The sequence below is a fragment of the Heterocephalus glaber genome, unplaced genomic scaffold, assembly GCF_053883595.1.
Source record: "Heterocephalus glaber isolate CG9 unplaced genomic scaffold, H.glaber_assembly_v1.0 deba00001479, whole genome shotgun sequence".
NCBI lineage: Eukaryota > Metazoa > Chordata > Mammalia > Rodentia > Bathyergidae > Heterocephalus > Heterocephalus glaber.
The window spans coordinates 3814722-3835171 of NW_028258316.1; the positions used below are offsets into that span (position 1 = coordinate 3814722).

Below are 20450 nucleotides of genomic sequence, written 5' to 3' on the forward strand. Positions count from 1 at the left end.
GTCCCCTCTCCCCACGGCCACCAGCCAGCAAGAGGCTCAGCAGTGGCCACAGGCGCTGTGACACCGAGTCCCGGGTGGCACAGGGCTTGGTGCGACACCAACCCCAACCTGGAGGGCTTTGGCCCTGATGGCATCTGCCCCCTCAGCCCATGGACGGCCACGGGGACACTGACCTTCTGGAAGCGAGGCATGTGCCACAGGGCGTCCAGCTTCACTGGTGGCTTGTACTTCCGCAGCAGACTGCTCCTCGTCTCGCACACCTTTCCCAGGACCACCTGCAGGCCATCCAGAAGTACACAGTGAACTCACCCACAGCCTGGAGAAGCCCAGGCGCTGCGGGGCAGAGGGTGGGGATTCCTGCCGCAGCAGTGTCGGGGGAAGTTCCCCTTGGCCTGGGCCCTTCCTTCCCCGGGCTCGCTCTTGGGCACAGCCCAGCGGGCTAGGTGATGGCCGAGGGACCTGAGCCTGTGGTTCTGGTTTCTGTGTTGGCCCCAGAGCATGCGGGGTTTGGGGTGCGGTGGCTTTGAGGGCAGCGTGCGTCCATCCTCCTTGCAACTTCAGTCCTGGGCTAGCACAGCCCCAGTAGGTCACACAGGGACTCTGGTGCCAGACCAAGGAAATGCGTGACTGTCGCCACTGTGGACCAGGCTGGGAGGAGGGGGTGGGCGTGTCTGGGGAGAGGCACTCAGAGTCCTGCAGCGGGATCTCAAAGGCAGAGAGGAGCCTGCTCCCCTAAACCAGCCTCTCTGGGTACAAGCCCATCATGGCCTGGCACAGACCGCCTTGTGCCCCTCCAGGCTTGTATGTGGAAGCCCTGACTCTGATGGGATGGGTGTGTGGGACAAACAGCTCGGAGCCCACTGTGGGTGGCTGGGTGGGAGCTCGTCCGTGCAGCCTGGCCCTGGGCTGTTCCAGGCTCATCCAGAAGCCTCTGGAAGGAAGAGTGGTGCAGTGAGCCTGCTCGGGGCTCAAAAGGCTCCCCCAGGCCGGGGATTTAGCTCAGTGGTTTCGCCGCCTGCTGCGTAAGCACGAGGACCCGAGTTTGATCCCCGGCAGCAAAAAAAAAAAAAAGGCTCCCCCGCAGCTGGTGGGGACAGACCCTGGGGGCTTCTGCGGGTGGGCGCTGGTCAGCAGGTGGGAGGCGACTGCCACCGCCCAGGCGAGGCAGGGGCTTGGGTACCCGTGCAGATGCACTCAGATGCTGGGTTTGCTGTGGGCTCGGAGACAAAGAGGGGTCGCCCTGCACAGCTGGGAAAGCCAGGGTGGGGTGGGAGGTTCAGGGTGGGCACGGGATGGGCTCTGGACATGCCACCCTGAGGTGGGCATGGGGCAGGTGGCGTGGGCGGCAAGTGTGGAGGGCAGAGGCCTGAGGACTGGGCTGAGATCACAGACAGGGGGAAATGGCAGAGCCGGGTGCAGTCTGCCTGCTGGTGCAGGTGTTGGGGGCCCGGATTCCCAGAGAGGTGCAGCATCCTGGGGCTTCACTGTAATACCCGGAGCCAGCCTTTCCTGAGCTCCGGGCCTGTGCTGGGCCACATCTCCCTTACTTACTGCCCATTCTGCGGGCCAGGAAGCTGAGGCCGGGAGCATCTAACTTCCGGTAAGCCTCGTGTCTCTCGGTGTTGGGGCTCTGACTTCCGGCACACGCCCCGCCTCCCCAGGAGAGCCTCCCCCTCGCCCGAACCCAGGAAGCTCTTTCCTAGGCCTCTGCTTGTGCGCTGGGGCCTGGGCATCCTTGTGTCTTCGCTGGCCAGGAGCTGAGCTCAATCATGTTTGCCAGCAATGTGCCGGGAACCGTTTGCTGCTTGTGACATCGACCCTCCAAACGGCAAATTCCCTGCTCCTGAAATCTGCCCCGGGAAGGGACACAGGCACAGAAGCCTAGGGCCTGACCTAAGATGACCTGTGTCAGCTGGGAAGGGATTGAAGTGGCCTGGGCTGATGGGGACAGGTCTGAGCCTGTCTTCTGGCTCCTTGGTTAGTCTTCAACAGAAAAGCTTTTTCTTTGTGTAAAAAGCGGGTGCCATACCAACACAGCTGGTGCTTAGGGGCCCCCCCACAGTGCAGAGGGAGCCGGGGCTCTGTTCATGTGACCAGGCTCCAGGTTTCAGCTGAGATTGTAAGTGTAGTGCTCTCGTGTACTTCTCAATACGGGTTCCATAGAAGAAGGGTGCAGATGTTTCAGACCCCTTGCTCCTCACCCCAGCTACTCAGGAGGCTGAGGCAGGAAGATCAAACATCTGGGCAACTTAGCATGACCCTTTCTTGAGATCAAAAATGACAAGGGCCGGGGGTTAGTTCAGTGGTGCAGCAGCCCTGGGTTCCACCCCCAGTAGCACTAAAAGAAATTAACAGAATTTAACTGAAGTCAACACCACCCCAGCAAGCCTCTTACTGATTTGTCTCATTGATCCATCTATTGCTTTTGCTGACTGTGTCTGTGGATAACTGGCAAGCCCTGCCTTCCAAGACAGTTTGGAAACTGAGTCAGAATAGAGAGGATATCCGGTCAGGTGCTGATGAGCTGGGCTTCCCAGTGCGGGGCAGAATCGGGTCACCCGTCCTAGCCTCTGTCCCCCCTGCTGGAAAAGGGGTCCCTGAGCCTAACAGACAGGGTCCTGAGGAGCTGGGCTTTGAGCAGAGGGGCCACTGGCCCCAGGTGATGGCTTGCTAAATGGTGCCTGTTACTAAGAACTTTACCCAGAGCCATCTTGGCCCTGAGTCCAGGGTCCCCTGAGCAGCTCACAGACGTGGGAAGAGACAGGTGTCCCCTGGGCGTCCCGGCCTCCTGTGCTGCTGTCTAAGCACCTGAGGAAGATTTACTCAGCCCAGGCAGCAGCCCCGGCCACAGCCTGGCGGGTTTGTGGCCACAGGTCAGACCACGCAGGAGCTACAGAGGAACCTGGAGCAGGAAGCAATGCCGAGGTCAGTTCGGTTAACCCTTTCTGTGTGCTTGCAGTGTGCTCAGATGAGCTTCAGGACACAGAACCCCAGAACATGCGAACTTGGCATGGTGAAGGAGGCAGAAGCAGGAGGGTCTCTTCCCAGAAACAAGATGTACACCCTGGAAAGGAGGCCCCAGCCGCCTGTGGCAGAGCATGAGCCCCCCCACTCCACAAGGCCCGGTGCCCAGAGGAAGGGAACCTTCTGATCGCTGCAGATGCAGAGACGCAGAGAGCAATCCGAACAGAGGCCTCACTGGGTTTCTCCCCGTCTGTCGCCGTCTGCTCTTCCTGTCTGTCCACCCCCCTATCTCCATGACTGCCTGCGTCTCCTCAAACCAGCATCAAAGCACACAGGCCGGCACTCTCTCCTGTGCAGAGAAATGCAAACCGGCCTTCTCTCCTCTTGCTGAGCCACCTTTTCTTACCGGGCCTCAGCCTTGGGCCCAGGTGGGTAAAAGGAAAGGTACTTTTCTGCCCCAACAAAGGCTTGGCGCAGGGCGCGCCTGCAGTCTGACCCTCTGAGGGCCCAATCTGCAAGCAGAGACCCAGAGCCGCATGCTCAGAGCGGACCGTGTTGGGCTGGAGTTGCCCACGCTTGCTTTAGAGGCCTGAGGGCTCGGAGAGGGTCTCCTGGCTCAGACCAGCCAGGGACCGGGATCTGGTGTGGACACTGGGCTGCAGGGCATAGCTGCTGATGAACACACAGCTCCCCGGCTCTGGAATGGCCTGACCATCACAGTGTGGCTCGTTCTGGAGCTGTTCGCAGACACCAGCCAGAGGCTCCTCACAGCTCCCTGCTCTTCGGAGCCCTCAGAGGAGCACCAGAGGGGTGCTGGTGCGGGAGCCCCAGTCTGTCTCCAGAACAGAGACGGTCACCTGTCTCAGAGTTCCCAGGCGAGGCAGGTCCTGCCCTGAGCCACACTCTGGGCCAGAAACACCCAGACAGGCACTTTTTTGGTCTGGGCCTCAGTTTCTCCGTGGAAATGAAGCAAGCTGAGACAGCAGGAGGAGATACGGCGCTGAGGGGGTTCCCTGAAGGGACAGGGGTGAGCTCAGCCCACCTCTCAGCACGGAGGGGCCAAGGTGTGAGTGTCGGCTGTGACTGGTGGGACCACCAGAGAGGCCCCCCTTCCCACGCCACCCAGAAAGTGCAGTGAGCCTGACGTTGCCATCCTCAGTCTGGGTTTCCCTCTGTCCTTTCCTCTTTCCTTCCTTCCTTCCTAGGGCCTCACGAACACTAGGCAAGTGCTCTACCTATACCTCCCGGCCCTTTTTCTTTTTTCTTTTGAGACAAATTCTCACTAAGTTGCCCAGGCCAGCTTCAAATTTGGCATCCTCCTGCCTCAGCCTCCTGAGTGGCTGGGATCTCAGGCGTGCACCATTGTGCCTGGCTTGTTGGAGTCTCGTTCGTTCTTTCTTTCTTTCTTTCTTTCTTTCTTTCTTTCTTTCTTTCCTTCCTTCCTTCCTTCCTTCTTTCTTCCTTCCTTTCATTCTTTTGTTCTTTCTTTTCTTTTCTTTTCTTTCTTTCTCTCTTTCTCTCTCTTTCTTTCTTTCCATTCCAAAGATGCCTTTTTTCAGTTTTTCTTCCTTATTGGTAGATGTTTCTGTACATAATGTCTACATTCCTTATGGGGAGTGGGTGCACGTACAGAACACAGCTCAATGTTTTCTCAATCCCCTTCCTCTTTCCTCCCTCCCCTCCCCCATCGCTTGGTCCCCTTCCCATTTTAAAAAGATCCATCTCCCTACCTCTCACTACTTGTCTTTTATTTTGCTTTTTATTTATATTTTGAGTTTCTCATATAAGACAAACCATGAGATAGTAAAGTTTGTGTGTCTGATTTATTTCATTGAACTTTATGGTCTCGAGCATTCATTTTCCTACAGATGACTCATTTATCCTTCTTTATGGCAGAGTAGTACTCCATTGTATGTAAATACCACATTTCCTTTATCCACTCATCTATTTATGGACATATAGGCCACTTCCTAACACTAGCTATCAGTTGTGCTGCTATAAACATGGGAGTGCATGGAGCACTGGCCTATGATGTTTTTAACTCTTTCAAGAAGATACTTAGAAGGGGAATAGTTGGGTCAAATGGAATTTCTACTTTCAGTTTCCTGCGGACTCTCCCCACTGATTTCCGTAGTGGCTGAACTACTTTACCTTCCCATCAACAATGAAAAATATTCCTTTTCCCCTGACACCCTTGCCAGCATCTGTTGTTACTTGATTTCTTGATGATGCCACCCTTTCTGGAGTAAGATGGAATCTGTGTCATTTTAATTCACATTTCTCTGCAAATTGCCAGAAATACTGAGCATTTTCTCATGTGTTCATGGCACGTTTGTACTCCTGAGAAATGTCTTTTCATTTCAGTCGCCCAGCTTTTGATTGCGAGTCTTATTTGGAGGAATCCAATTTTTATATTCTAGATATTGTCCTCTGTGTGAGGAACAGCTGGCAAATTTTCCCCCCAGTCTGTAGGCTGTCTCTTCACTCAGTTTTTTCCTTTGCTGTGCAGCAGCTTTTTAATTTGATGTGATCCCATTTGCTGATTCGCGGTACTATTTCTTGTGCGACCTGGCTTCCATTCAGAAAGTCCTTGCCTACACTCTTCAAGAGTTTTACCTATTTAATCTTCCAGCAGACTATTTCTGTTTTAACATCTTCGATCGATTCTGACTTTAGTTGAGTGCTTGCTGAGAGATCTGAGTCTAGATTCAGTCTTCTGCATGTGGACAGCCAGTTTTCTCAGCACCATTTGTGAAAGAGGCTGTCTTTTCTCCAGTGTATGTATCTGGCCTCTTTGCCAAAGATCAGACGGCTGAATGTTCCTGGGGTTGTTTCTGCATCTTCTATTCTGTTCCTTTGATCTGTCTGTCTTTGTGCCTATACCATGCTGGGATTTGCTTTTTGGTTTTTTTGGCACTGGGGATCCAACTCGGGTCCTTGAGCTTACAGGGCAGGCGGTGGAATGACTGAGCTAAATCCCCAGCTGTTTTTTATTTTTTAAGATGGAGTCTCACTGTGTAGCTCAGGCAGGCCTTAAACTCACTATATAGGATAGGCTGGGCTCAAACTCTTGGTGATCTTCCTGGCTCAGCCTCCAGAATACTGGGATCACAGGTGTGCCCCACCACACCCAGCTCAGTGCATGCTGTTTTTATTGTTGTAGCTTTGTAATATAACCTGAAGTCTGGAATTGTGATACTTCCTGCTTTGCTCTTGTTACCCAGGATTACTTTTACTATTCTGAGTCTCTTCTGATTCCATATGAATTTTAGGATTGTTTTCTCCAGTTCTTTGAAGAATGCTGTTGGAATTGTGATTGGGATTGCATTACATCTATATATCATCTATATGGACCATATTGGTTCTGCCTATCCAGGAATGGAGGATATCTTTGCATTTTCTGATGTCCTCTTCAACCTCTGTTGCAGTATTTTCAAATGTGCAGAACAACACAGATTCACAGCTAAAGATGTTTTTCCTGGTGTAAAAAAATCTCACCAAACTGACTCCTGCCGGTGGCTAAGGCCTCACATGAGCAGCATTTGTGGCATTTGGGTGCAGTCAGAGCGTGGGCTCCTCAGCCCAGTGCCTGGAGGACTCTGCAAGCCTGACTTCCGGGCCTGGGGTGGATGGACGACCGCTCCAGGCTCCTCATAGACGCAAACAAGATGCTGGGCGTGACAGATGTGGGCCCATGTGTTAACTTGCCACAAGATGAATTCTTCCAATTTAAGCCTCTTCCTGAAGTGGCTTGGCCTTATTTCCCTTTTCTTCACCGATACACTTCTGTCCAGGCCTCAGATGAGTTTGAAGCCCGATATTTGGAGGCACAAAGTTGGGTAGAGATTTGGTGGAAAGAGTTCCCGCGCAGCAGGAGGGGTCGGCACAACTGGATTCTCCTAGCAGCTCAGGGACTACCCGGCCCATCTCTTAAGCTCCCCGGGATTCAGTGCAAGCTGAACTAGATCAGCACCGAGACCCAGTCCACCTCTGAGTTTCTGCACAGCAGGATGCAGCCAGAGTCCACAGACACACTGAGGTCCGGCCCCCAGCTCGGCCAGGCCAGCCCTCCCCTCCCGCCCCCTCCGGCCACTCCTGAGTGACGCTGTGTTTGTTACCTTCTGCTTTTTCTCCAGTTTGATGGCTTTCTGGGCGGTCTTCTGTTCCTGCACCCACAGCTGCTGGTACCGGTGCTGCAGCAGGTCAAAAAATGGGGTTGAAGGTCTGCAGGGGGAGAAGGGAACAGATACACTGAGGCCTGGAACAGCACAGGCACCCTCCCCCATGCAGGCGCCGCACTCTCCCCTGGCACTGGTGGCCACAGAGCAAGTGGCTCTGCACACCCAGCGCCCAGGAAGAGGCAGCTTCCTTGCCCCCTAGCCAGCATCACCTGTGTGCCTCAAGTGTGCCCCCCCAAGATGTGACAGGACCCTGTGCCTGAGCAGACTTTGAAGACTCCCCAAGCCTCTGCCACCAGGCCTCGCCCTCAGGGTCTCTCCTTCGAAAAGGTCCTGCTAAGTGGGTCCCCCACCCTTAACATCCGCTCTCCCTGGAGAGCTGACCCCACCCCATCTTGGATGACCTTGATCTACCCTTGGCAAGAGTCCTGTCCAGTCAGATGAGCGCTGCTTTGAACTGAGGTCAAGTCTACACTGAATTTCTCCTCTTCTGCAATAGCACGGAGTAACATCTTCCCTCCCTACCTTTCGCCAGCGCCCACCTCTGATTTTTCCCGACAGTGATCTCCAGCCTCAGAGAGCTTAGCCTGCCCTGTGTGTTTCAAAGCCACTCCCCCTCTCAAGGGTCCTACTGCTTTCATCCCAGTCTCGGAGATGAGGCTGAGGGGTGGGGTCCCGGGGGAGGGCTGCTCAGCTGCAAAACTCAGTAGCAGAAAACTAACTGCTCCCAGGTAGGGTGGGACTTCTAGGTAGCTTGAGAGGCTGAATCCACACGCGGACCTTGGCTGGCCGTGTACAGAACTAGAACTCTGAACCTTCAGCTGCAGCAACCCCAAAGTGATCGAGGAGGTGATCCAGCTTCCAGACCAGCAGAGTCCACCGGAGATACCGGGAGTGACCGTGTGACTCTACGCCACGGGGCCCTGGGTCCCCGCAGCCGGAAGAGGCAAGAGCTGGATGCCTTGATCTCAGCCTCTGGGCCCCAAAACCGGGAGGGAACCACTTCCTGCTGCTTTAAACTGCTCAGCTTGTGCTACACTGGACATTGCTCACAGGGCTTCCTCAGCCTGCACCTCTGGAAATGCCAGCAGGGCCTGCTGTCCAGACGAGAGGCATCACCGCAGGTCGCAGGACTGGATATCAGACTGGCACAGCTGAAGGACCCTCAGAACAGCGATTCAAAAACTCCCCTGGGCATGTCACCCACACATCTGCTGGTCCAGAGCGGCTGTGCCCAGCCCCAAGCTGCACTGCAGGGACTCTACCCCTTTCTGTGTAGCCACTGAGGTTCAGGAAGCTGCACACGATCATCTTAGCAGCTGTACGAGAACACTCTGTCTGGGCGTCCCCAGCTTTTACCAGATTTCCCAAGGCGCCGGGGGCTCAGGAGAGGCTCAGAACCCTGGAAGTGATCTCGGGATCAAAGCAACGAGGGGTGGGGGCGCTGAGAGAGAAGCTTCTGCCTTCTTTGCCCTGTTAGCAGTCCCAAAAGTCTTTGAAATCATTGCCAACACTTAAAAAGCTGGGATAGTTTACATGGAAAAAACAACATCTCTCTGGATTGACCTGGAAATGTGCAAATTCTGACGCCGTGGGTCTGCACTGCTCTTTGGCTGCGCGGTGGCCCCAGTCCCCAGCCTTCCCAGCGTCTCCCAGCAGACCTGCTCCTCTCCCTGCAGGCCCTGCCAGGGCTCGAGTGCACGGCCCCAGAGAATGCAGGGCTGGACTTGGCCTGGGCCATGCCCTGGCGCAGTTGTTTCTGGGACACCAAGGTCTCTGCGGCACCGGCCTGAGCAGGATTCTAAATGAGCACAGTTCTGGCTTTGAAACGGTGAGGTCTCTTCACACTGCAGCGCCTGGCGCTGCCACAAACACTGGCTCTTTGTTTCCTGCCTCCTTTACCCCTGTGGTGACTTTTATTACTTAATTATTACGCACCCCATGCTTTCGAGCAGCCTAATTTATAGCTGCGCTCTCTAATGACACGACTGCGTAATCTGGAAATATCCACCCCCAGAGGCGCTCCCCTGGCCGCCCACCCGCCACATCCATCAGCCGCCGCCGCTGCACCCGCGCTGACCAGCTCTGTGTCTCTCCCCGGCCAGCGCTTCTCAGTCCCCAGAAGAGGCGGGACCGCAGTGTGAGCGCCTAACAGCCTGGGTCACTGAGGCCCGGCCGGGCAGTCCCAAGGCCGCGGGCTCATTAGCTTGGAGAAACAGGTGGCAGGGCTGGCTGGACGTGGGCAGCAAGGACATAAATCGGGTCTATCAGGCCTGGCTTGAAACGCCCTCGATGCCTCCCAGATGCATCTCAGTGGCCCAAGGCCCAGTGCAGCTGCTGCCCGGCCCCTGCCAAGGAGCCTCTGCCTTTGCTCAGCGCATGCACGGCTTCTCCTTTGCCTTCAGGTCTCAGTTGTCCAGTCACTTCCGGGGGAATGGGGCGGGGGGGTCCCCTGACCAGCTCGCCCGAAAACAGCCCCTGCCAGGCCCAGGTGAGCACGGCCGCTCCGTCCTGGATCGAGTGGACACAGTGCTGCTCCCAATAATGAATTGTTGAGAAAAGAATGACAGACAGAGACAGAGAAGGGGAGAGAGGAGGGGAAAGAGGGGAAGAGAAGAGCAGGTAGGAGAGGAGGAAAGGAGAAAGAAAAGACAGAAAGAGACAAGGACGCAGAGGGGATTAGGCAAAACTTCCAGCAACTTGCCTCAATTCAGGGAATTGCAAATTAGGCTCCCTGTGTTAGCATCAATTAAAGGAAGTGAGTTGATGGAACCTGAAATCCAGTAGAGGAAATCTTTTAACAAATGCTGCCAAAGCAGTGGGCATTTTGGGCAAAACAACAAACAGCACAAGGAACGCACAAACCCCTCTGTCTCGGTCTCACCTGTGCTTGAGAGTTAACTTACGGTCATATAAAACATCAGACCCAACAACTTGTACAAGAAAACGCAGGACAGCACCTTGGGGTCTAGGGATAGGTGAAGAGTTTCTTTGATGAAAAACTGACAAATTGGACTTCTTCAAAAATTAAAAACTTTTGCTCTGCAGAGATTCTGTTAAGGAAACCAGAAGACAAGCTACAGACGGGGAAATATTTGCAAATGTTGCAAAGTCAGGCTGGGGATTTAGCTCAGTGGTTCTGCCGCCTGCCTCGGAAGTGCAAGGTCCCGAGTTCGATACCCAGTACCAAAAAAAAAATATTGCAAAGTCTGAATGATGAATGTGATCATTATGTATGGCAAGTATGTACTGATAAAAATACATTTTAAGAAAACCATATGTCTGGAAAAGGACCCCTATCTAGAATTAAAAAAAAAAAAAACCTCAATGGTAACAAAAACAAAACCAAACATAATCCAGTTAAAGAACAGTAACTGCATGCAAAAGTGGGCCGCATCTCCAGCCATTGAGAAATGCCACTTAAAACCACGATGACACACAGATAAAATAAACAGGCACAGGACCAGATGCCAGTGAGGACACGGGCAAGAAGCCTGTCACACGTTACTGGTGAGGACATGAAATGCCTCAGGCACTCTGGCCAACAGTGCAGTAGTTTGTTTAAAAAGGACATAGGAATTGCACTCTGGGCTTTTATTACAGAGAAATTCAAACTTAGATCTACCTAAAAATGTAGTCACACATCTGCATAGTGGCTTCACATGTAATAGTTCCAGACTGGAACAACCGCAATGTTCTTTAGCAAGTGAATGGTTAAACTATGGTATATCTATGCCCTGGAATACTACTCAGCAATGAAAAGGGACACACTATTGATACTCAACAGGTTGGCTGGATATCTATACTTATGCTTATGCCAGTCTCAAAAATTGCATTCTGTTATGACTCCATGTATTCCATTCTTGCGGTTTTCCAGGGTGTGAAGAACAGTGGGAAGGGGAGTCTATGGGATGCTTAGAGGGATCTTTGTGTTGACAGAACAGTTATGCATCTTGATTGTGTTATACAAACCTAGAGGTGCTAAAACTGCATGGAACTAAATGCACAGCATGCATACACACAAACGCATGTAAAACAGGTGGAATCTGTACAACATCCATGTCAGCCTTTTGGTTTCATATTGTACTACAGAGTTAGGGAAATTGGATAAAGGGTCCACAGGATCTCTCAGGACTCCTTGTACAACTTTCTCTGAATTCACAATTATTTCAAAGCCAGATTTTTTTTAATGCCAGAACATAATTTAACAGAGCACACTACCAGAAAGACTGAAATAGCGTCACAGTGAGCAGCCATAGGCAGTGTAGAGGATGAGAAAGATTCCTCAGAGACAGACTTAGTGCAGTACTGAGAGGTTCGAGGGCCTGACTGTTCCTCACCCAGGGTGCCCGCCTCAGGGGGGCTCTGGAGAGAAAGAGCAGGAGAAAAGCAGTGTGGGCCTGGAGCTGTCCCAGGGTGGGCAGTTCTTCTTGGGAAGCGGGGGGACACGGCCAGACACAGCAGGCCTCACTAATCCAAACCGGGTCAACCATTCGGTTCTCAGAGAGCCTGTGTGATTTCGCCCCAGAGTTCAATTATTTGTGCGCTTTTGCCCTGCGTTTTAATCATGCATTCCTCATAGAGCCTACGAGCTTTTGTTCTGCAGTTTAACCATTCACTCCTGGCCAGGACCACCACAGAATAGCTTTCTCCTTCACAGAGAAAATGTTACTAAATGACGATTATTCAAAGTGGTCATCAAAATCTGTGCAGCTGAATATCTACAGGAAAGAATCAATATGCGATTGATAAATGAGATATTCCATTTTGGGGGGGGCAGGGTCTCTCTATGAAGCCCAGCCTGGCCTCTGACCCATGGCAATCCTCCTGCCTCAGCCTCTTAACTGCTGGGATGACCCACACCCCAGGTCAATTTTTTTAAAGTATGTTGCTCTTCTAGATTTTTTTTTTTTTTTTTTTTTTTTTTTTTGGTACCAGGGATCAAACTCGGGTCCTTGCGCTTACAAGGCAGGCAGCAGAACCACTGAGCTAAATCCCTGGCCCCTTTGAGGTGGTGACCTTTTGCAGTTAGATGTGACCAGAAAAACTCAGGGCATCTGAGATTTCACTCAAGATACAGAGGAAAGAAGCCGACCCTCGGAGCAGGTTAGGACAGGCCACGTGGGGCAGGGCCCAGGTGTCCCCAGGTCCCCCTGCACCTCCTCGTTGTTCACTGAGCTGGTCACAGGTATACAATGGCATGCCCTCGTGGTGAAATATTATACAGCTGCTAAAAAGAAGCAAGCGGCTGTATGTGGAAGGCCCCAGGTAGCTCTGAGACAAAAGCCAAGCTTTTATCAATGAAGTCAGGGTAGAAAGAGACCTACAGGGATAAGTAACGGGCACAGGCATGAGTGGGTGGGAAAGGAGCGAAGGCCCCCTCGGCCGCTAGGACTTTTCAGCATTTTTACTCAAGTCTGTGATCCTTCCAGGATGTGCCTTCAGGAGCATGCTCCTTTTTCTCTCACAACTGTCTTTTGCTGCCCCTTTAAAACGAGACCTCTTTCTCTCTTTCTTTCTTTCTTTCTCTCTTTCTTTCTTCCTTCCTTCTCTTTCTTTCTTCTTTCCTTCCTTCTTTCTTTCTTTCTTTCCTTTTCTTCCTTCTTTTTTTCTTTCTTTCCTTCCTTCTTTTTCTTTCTTTCTTTTTTTCCTTTCTTTCCCTTCCTTCCTTCCTTTCTTCCTTCCTTCCTTTCTTTCTTTCCTTCCTTCTTTCTTTCCTTTCTTTCTTTCTTAAGTAAATGTAGTTCTTTAAAATAAAGAAAGGCCTCTCTTTCCCACCCCCAAAGTGAATGATTTTGCCAGGGGCTCAGGCCCCTGTGGTAACAATTACAGCCTCCTTTCTGCTCCAGTCTTCTGAGAAGCTGGAGGGGCTTCCCATGGAAGAGCTTAATTATTTATCCTCACTAAATGAGTGCAGGAAAAGGGGGCGTGGGGAGGGGAGGCCCAGAAAGGTCAAATAGTCTGCCGGGGTCACACAGCTCAGTCAAGCTGCAAAGTACGGGCTCTCGCCCTGCGGCTACAGCGGCCCCAGCCAGAGAACTGGGATCCGAGTTCATCCAAAAAGGGCAGCGTGAGGCCCCGCAAGCCCACTGCAGATGGAGACCCAGCGCACCGGGCCTGGCTACTCCTGTGGAGGACCCCAGACTTCCCCGGCACAATCCTCTGCCACCAGATCCCCACCAGTCCTGTCCCCCTGCCGCCGCCCCAGGAGCTGGGATTTGGTTTTGCTTTAAACATACAAATCTTTTCCTGTTGGTCTCAGCACCTGTGCCTGACTTCCTGTCTCCCCTAGGATGTAGGACACAGTATCCAAGCCCAGGTGTCTTCTGCTTTCTCCCAGATGTCCTGGGGCCTCTGTGCCCAACCCGGGGGTCCCCGCTTCTTTGCCGGGCAGGCCCCCCTCTGAGGGTCAGAAGGGATTCCCAGCCGTTGGTGCCACACTGCACTTCCCACTGGCCGCACAGCCCCGTGGGCCCCAGGTCAGGGCAGTGTCCACACTGTGTGGACACACTGGGGCTCCGAAGCCCCTGGGACCCCCGTCCTGGGGACCCAATGCCGCGGGACGGAGGCTCTGACGTCCTTCGCAAAGGGCTCACGCACCAGAACAAGCCAGGCACCTTGATTCCTCTCTGTGCACAACAGGCTCTGCCATGAAGTCAGGACCTGGGAGCCTCTCTGCCCAGGCCGACAGGGGCAGCCCTGCAAAACAGGGGGTCCAGCCAGGGTGGGAGGTGCACGGTGGGATACAGGGGGTCCTATGGGCTGCATCTTCATTGGATACCAATGTGTACACATTCGTCAAAACTCATCAAATTGTGTGTGGATCATCTCCCCATAAATTGTGTCTCAATAAAGTTGTTTTCAAAGAAAAAATAAAAAAGACCAAATCAAACAGGAAATGACCAAGGCAGAGGTTCTGACAAAGGAAGATCTTCATGAAGGTACTAGGGAGCTATGGATGGTTCCTGAGTGAGAGAAGACAACAGGCACACTTTAGAACCATTGGTACAGGGGCAGAGTGGGATGAGAGGACTCCTCAGGACTCCGCAAGTGAGGATGGACAACCCCTCCCCACAACCTCCTTCCCCCTTGAGTGGGGGAAACAGGTTCAGGGAAGTCTAGCAACTTTCCCACAGCTTGTTCACAGATGGGGAGTAGCCAGGCTGCAGAGTCGGGACCTGAATCCAGGTTCCTCTGGCCCAAAGCTTTTTGCTCCTTACAGTTAAGATTCCAAAGTGAGTTTTTATGATCCATTTTCTTTGTCCGAGTTGGGTCCCTGGGCTCTGTTAATCATACTCTGTGCTCAGGGGACAGTGGAGTTAGATGGGGTGTTCCACCAGGTCCACTTCCCTGGATTTAAAGCATTTCTTCTACAGAAAGCTCTCATTTAAAAAAAAAAAAAAGAAGAAGAAAGAAAGAAAAAAAAAAGAAAATTCTCATTAAGCTGGGTGTGGTGGCCATGCCTGTAATCTTGGCACTCAGGAGGCTGAGGCAGGAGGATCACTTCGAATTCTAGGCCAGCCTGGGCTACATCGTGAGCTCAAAGACAACCTGAACTACACAGCGAGACCCTGTCCAAAAAATCAGACAAAAAAGAATTCCATTGTCCTGACCCACCAGGCCCGAGCAGGTATCTCAGGCTCCCCCAGACCTCAGCTGCTGTGTTCAACCCCTGACCATTGCTCACTGTGTGACAACAGGGCCCCCCCCCCCAAATCCTCTGCTGAGAACCTAGAAGGAATCTCCCGGAAAAGTTCCCGATTGCAACAAAACCATGTCAAAATCCAGTCTCCCCTTTGGGCCGGGGATTTAGCTCAATGGCACGGAGCCTGCCTCGAAAGCGCAAGGTCCTGAGTTCGATACCCAGTACCGTAAATAAATAAATAAGTAAATAAATAAATAAATAAAATTAAGTCTCCTCGAGTGGAAAATGGACACTAAAATCAGGTGGCATCGGCTCCCCGGGGCAGATCTAGGAGAAACTTGGATCTACTTCACTTGGTCCCTCCTTGGCGTTTCCCCTTGCTGCTGGTGATGCCCAGGGACGGGGCTGGGCCTGGAGAGGGAAATTACCATTAACAGACATTGGCGGGGCTGACAGCTCTGATTTTCACCCCCGCTCTCTGCCAGGAGGCTCTGTGGATTAGAGGGGCCCCTCCATGGCAGCTCATCTTCATCTTCCATGCTCATTAAAACTTCACGGAGCCCAGAACTTGGCGGGAGAGGCAGGGGAGGCGCCTTGCGAGGGACATGAGGAGCACAGTTGTTGAAAGGTGTTTCAGAAGGAGACTCGGCTCTGACAAACTGGATTTCAGTGCAGCCCCCGTTCACAGCGGGCTGAAATAATTGGTCATCAGTGACTACTAATTCGGCTTAGCAGCCAGAGGCGATTTTTTTCTTCCCGGAAAATCAATGACAGCGCGAGATCTGTTCAACGAGATTCCACTCAAGACAGGTCCTCCTTGGGCTCTTGACGTGTCTTCCAGTGGAGACAGCTATTTTGTTAAAATAAAATTAAAACCCATCTCTAATATGCAAACGGCGTGCTTCTCCCCGGGGGCCGGAGCAGTGCAGGCCCAGGTGTCCCCACGCAGGCTCAAGTGGACGAGGGGGTGGACAGGGCCTGAGACAGCCGAGCATCCCCAGAACGCACCCTGACCGTGGGCTGGGGAAGGCTGGGGCTGGGCCTCTCTGATCAAAACCCAGCTTGTGACAGTGGACCTAGCCACAGTGGACCCCCAAAGGCGACCCGCCCCTCCCCTCGGGGAGCACTGTCCAGCGCCTGGCAGACTTCTGAAGCCCCCTGAATTCCGGGGACGGCCGAGCTGCTGGCTCAGGGTGGCGGGTGGGGGGCTTCCCTCTCCGGCAGGACTCACCTCGCACCAAGCTCCCGCCGACCCTGTTTTTCTAACAAGAATTCTGAGTAACACCGCCCATAAGGTACAGGGCTACTGCTAAATCTTTTTTCTTCATTAAAATCTCTACCAAGATTGCTGCAGATGCACATGTGATTACAAGGACAAACACCGAGACCCTGTGTCCTCTCACACAGCTCCCCCCGGGCGACATGCTGCAAAATGGGGTCACGGCATCGGGACCAGGGTCCCGACAGGGACCCAACCTCCCAGTCTTGCTCCCATCCGCCGTCTCCCCTCCGTATTTGCAGGTCCATGGGTGGAAAAGAAGTTGTTTTTAATCGTGTCTGTTTTGAACATACACTAACTCTTTTCCTTGCCCTCATTCCCGAAGAGCTGCAGCAGTGCAACTACCTGGCATCCACACTGTACAGGATGTGCTTAGAGCTGCACACAGGTTACAAGCAAATGCCAGAGACTTAAGCATCTGCATTTTGGCATCTGAGAGGGGTCCCGGAGCAGAGCCCTGTGGATACAACAATCGCCCATACCGTGTATGTGTGTGTGTGTGTGTGTGTGTGTGTGTGTGTGTGTGTATGTGGGGTTGCCTGTACAGTGTCATAGTCACACACTAGGTAACCCTGAAGCACTGGCACAGATTCCCAGAGTGACAAGTGGCAGCGCCAGCTATGTAGCATGCACCTGTGGGCCCAGATGTCCTGGAGGCTGAGGATATAACTCAGTGTGACTGCCCTGGATTCAATCCCCAGTACTGCAGGAAGAAATCAAAAGTAGATACCTGTGCCCTGCCATCAGACTTGGGACTCCCCAGGCCTAGGGCACCGGCTGGGAATCCGAATTCTATCAAGGGTGCAGGCTCCACGCCTTACCCCATGGCTCCGGCATAGGTGCCCCTGGCCCACTTCCCAGATTGTAGCTCCCAGGCTCCCAACCTGCTGCCACTCCTGTCCCTGCAGGAAGCGAGCGGGCTGGTGGGGGCCCTGGCCCCTGGGGGCCACTGCAGCCCCCGGTGCCCCTATCCCCCACTGCCTGCTCAGCAGGCTCGAAGAGCTAATTAGACAAGAGGACCTCTGGGTGCCTAGCTCCTTCTTAATTGTCTGTGGATCCTGCATAACAGCTAATGACAAGAGGGCCAGGCTAGGTTAGCACACAGTCCTGACTTCCAAGTCTGTCTAAGAGGTCGTTTGCAGTTTGTTAACATTTTTCACAAGGGTGAATTCAATTAGCAGCTCCCACGTGGGCAGCTGCAGGACAGCGACCACTGACTGAGGCTGGAGGAGAAGTGGCTGAGAAAACGCTACCCTGGATCCCTGGGATCCACCGAGCCTCGCACCACCTGGGCCGTGCTGCAGGGTGCAGAGACAAGGACAGCAGGAGCCACGGAGGGGCCTGAGAGACGGCATTCTGCCACCCGTGCAGCTCCAGGAGGTGAGGCTCCTGGGCACCTCAGTTTCCCCTTCTCTGAGGGGATCATGGATCCCTGTCTTGGTGTCCCCGGGAGGAGAGGGAGGGCGCAGATCCTCTGCTCCCTGCAGTCCATGAGGCTGGGGGATTGAACCCAGGGACCCTCGACATGAGCCACATCACATCTTCATTATTATTATTTTGACATTTTACTTAGAGACAGGGTCTCACTAAGTAGCCCAGGCTCACCTCTAATGTGCAATCCTCCTGCCTCAGCCTCCCTGAGTGCTGAGATGGCAGGCGTGGAACTGGCCATACTTAGCTCTTTTAGTAGTAAAAACAGAGTGTGAAGCACCGGGCACCAGCTGGTAACGTCTGTCTCGTCCGAAAGGTGTTTCACACGAGTGAGTCACGCAGCTCCCCAACTCGTCGGTCTGTACGCAGAGTTCCACCATGAACACTACAGGAAGTTGCCAAGTGCCAGCTCCTGGACAGGCTGTGTGCCTGGCATTTTGTGGGCGATCGAAGCTTTTGACTGGGCACCACTTACAGGTGTCTGTGTCACAGAGACACGGGGGACCATGGGCAGTGCACCTGGGGTCAGCGACCCCAGAGGTGGCCACTCCGGCCTGTGCTAACTGCTTTCCCATCTTAGTGAGTGGAGCCCTTGGATGAGATCACCGGAGGACTCTGCCACTGGAAGGGGTGGGAAGGGGCTGGAAGGGGCAGGAAGGGGCAGGAAGAACCCTCCCTGGAGCCCTAGAGCAAGCCCAGTCCCAGCGCGCGGTGATGTCAGACTCCAGGGCTCCGTGGACTGAGAGTAAACCCCTGGGTCCTGAGCCACCAGTTGGTAGCCATTTGCCACCAAAGGCCTGGGCCCCCACAGCCAAGACTTGGAGGGACAGGAGTCTGTCTGGGGACAGAGGAGCCGCTCTCCTGTCATCTTACTTCCTCTGTCCCAAACACCTGGCACAAAGTCGAGCCCAGGCAGCCCCTGAATGAGCACTCTACCTAGGGCAGAGAAACTGACATGAGTTTTGAGATACAAATCCCAACGCAACCACTTTCCGGCTGCATGACTGTGGACGAAGACCCCAGGGCCTCAGTCTCCCTGCCTGGAAATGGAGGAGAGAGTTGATCCCCGTAGGGTGGCTCTGGGGGGGGGGGCGTTCCCCTCCCTCGGGGTGCTGCATGTGACGCAGCTGGTGTTATTATTATTAATCCAAAGCCAGACTTGGTGGCCCAGGCCTGTGATCCCAGCACTTGGGAGGCCGAGGTTGGAGGATCGTGTGTTCAAGCCCAGCCTGGGCAACCTAGTGACTTAGCAAGACCCTGTCTCAAAGCATAAACAAACAAACAAACAAACAGGGCTAGGATGTAGCTCAGTGCAAAGCCCTCAATCCCCAGTACTGCAAAAACACAACACAAAACAAAACAAACCAGAACCCTGCAGAGGCCCTCCTGCCCTGCATGCACGAGTGCCTCAGGGACTGAGTGGCCCCGTCCCTGCCACTGGGCACCGACACTGGCATCTCTGGCCCCACTGTCCTCTGGGCTGTGCTGGAGGCTGTACAGGGAGATGCCACGACCTGGGCCACAGTGACATCCATGCCGGCACCAGGTGGGCTGCGCTGTGCCCCCCACAGGTAAAGTCTGAAGCAGAGTGGAGAGCGCTGCGCACGGGGAGCCCCGAGGGGTGGCGGCCTCGTTAGCGCTGACCTTGGCACTGGGCTCCTGACGGATGGGCTGGGAGCGGCCCCCAGGCCCCGGGGAGCCACGGCCCCATCCATCATGCCCAGCGCCACCCTGAGCCCTGCCTGCCTGGGACTCGAGCCGGACTGGGATAAATCTCTGTCTGAGCCACGGGGGAGCCAAGCGGGACCGAGGCAGGGCATGAAAAATGGCTGTGTCCTGGCTCTGGTGACCAAGCCCACCGAGGAAGGTGCTGGCAGGGAGGAAGCAGTGTGGGAGTCGGGAGAGGAGGAGGCGCCTGAAGTCCTGGGGCCGGGTGGCTGCTCAGGGCGAGGGCCAGGACCAAGCCGCTCACCCCCATCGGTCACCGCCGCTCCTGCCCAGGGCCAGGACAGCTCTCTCTCTGGCTTGGTTTCCCCGGGGGCCAGTGCAGGGGACAGCGCCCACCACACAGGGCCACGGGGAGGGTCCAGGGGCTGCAGACCCCTGTCACTGACTGCTGTCACTGACCGCTGGGCGCTCGCCTGGGGAACGACTTCCTGGCCCAGGGCCCCGCTCTGCCTCCTGGAAGCAGCAGCCTTGTGCACCTAGACAGCAACTCTGGAAGCTGATGGGGCCCAAATCGTGGTGCTGCCACCAGCTGGCCATGTGGCATTGGGCCCCAGTTTCCCCATATGTAAAATGGGGATTTTAACTCCGTCTTTGTAGACTTGTGAGCGTTTAATGAGATAATGTAGGAAAAGTGTTCAGTGATGCACCCGTAACCAGGAGCACCACACTCTTACATATACACCAAAGCCCCCAGAGCAAAGCCCCTCCACCGCCCTCAGAAGGGCTACAGAGCCGCTGCTTTTCTTCCACAGCCCTTCTCACCCAGCTAGGTGGACTCATTTCTTGTCACATCCTTTGTCCCAGTGGTCTCCTTCCCCTGTCCCACGCACCCTCCCCTCAGCACCCCCCAACACTCTCCCTTCTCCAAAGTGTGCCAGCCCTAGGCAGTTTTGAACTTGATGCTGCAAGTATGACTGAGCAGCAGAAGAAAGCATGGAGGTCACCTCCCTTGTTGCAGACTTGCCTCTATTAATGCAGCCAAGGAACGAAGCCCTGCCCTGCACTGCAGATTCACAGGGACAGAGCAGAGTCTGGCCGATGACACAGGCCTCTCCAGCTTCCCCGTCCCGTATCTGGGTGTCAAATGGATTTTCTCTTTGCCTTCATGTGCCATCTCAAAGCCAGAACAGGCCCCGACCCATTTCTCCACTGCAGATGGTTATTGAGTGCCCACTGCCCGGCTGGACTCTCGACTCCGCAGGCTCTGGGCCAGGGCTCTGTGAGG

At 54.0% G+C, this 20450-nt stretch overlaps 1 protein-coding gene across 3 annotated transcripts in view; it reads right to left on the minus strand.

Moving 5' to 3' along the window:
• Positions 1-20450, minus strand: part of Cfap77 (cilia and flagella associated protein 77) — a 109456-nt gene that overhangs the window by 21813 nt on the left and 67193 nt on the right. For all 3 annotated transcript variants that reach the window (XM_087182703.1, XM_021261825.2, XM_004849055.3), the window contains exons 4-5: positions 7083-7188; positions 174-275 (exon numbers count right to left, since the gene is read on the minus strand). In XM_087182703.1, coding sequence (XP_087038829.1) covers positions 174-275; positions 7083-7188 — 208 coding nt within the window. The remainder of the gene's footprint in view (positions 1-173; positions 276-7082; positions 7189-20450) is intronic.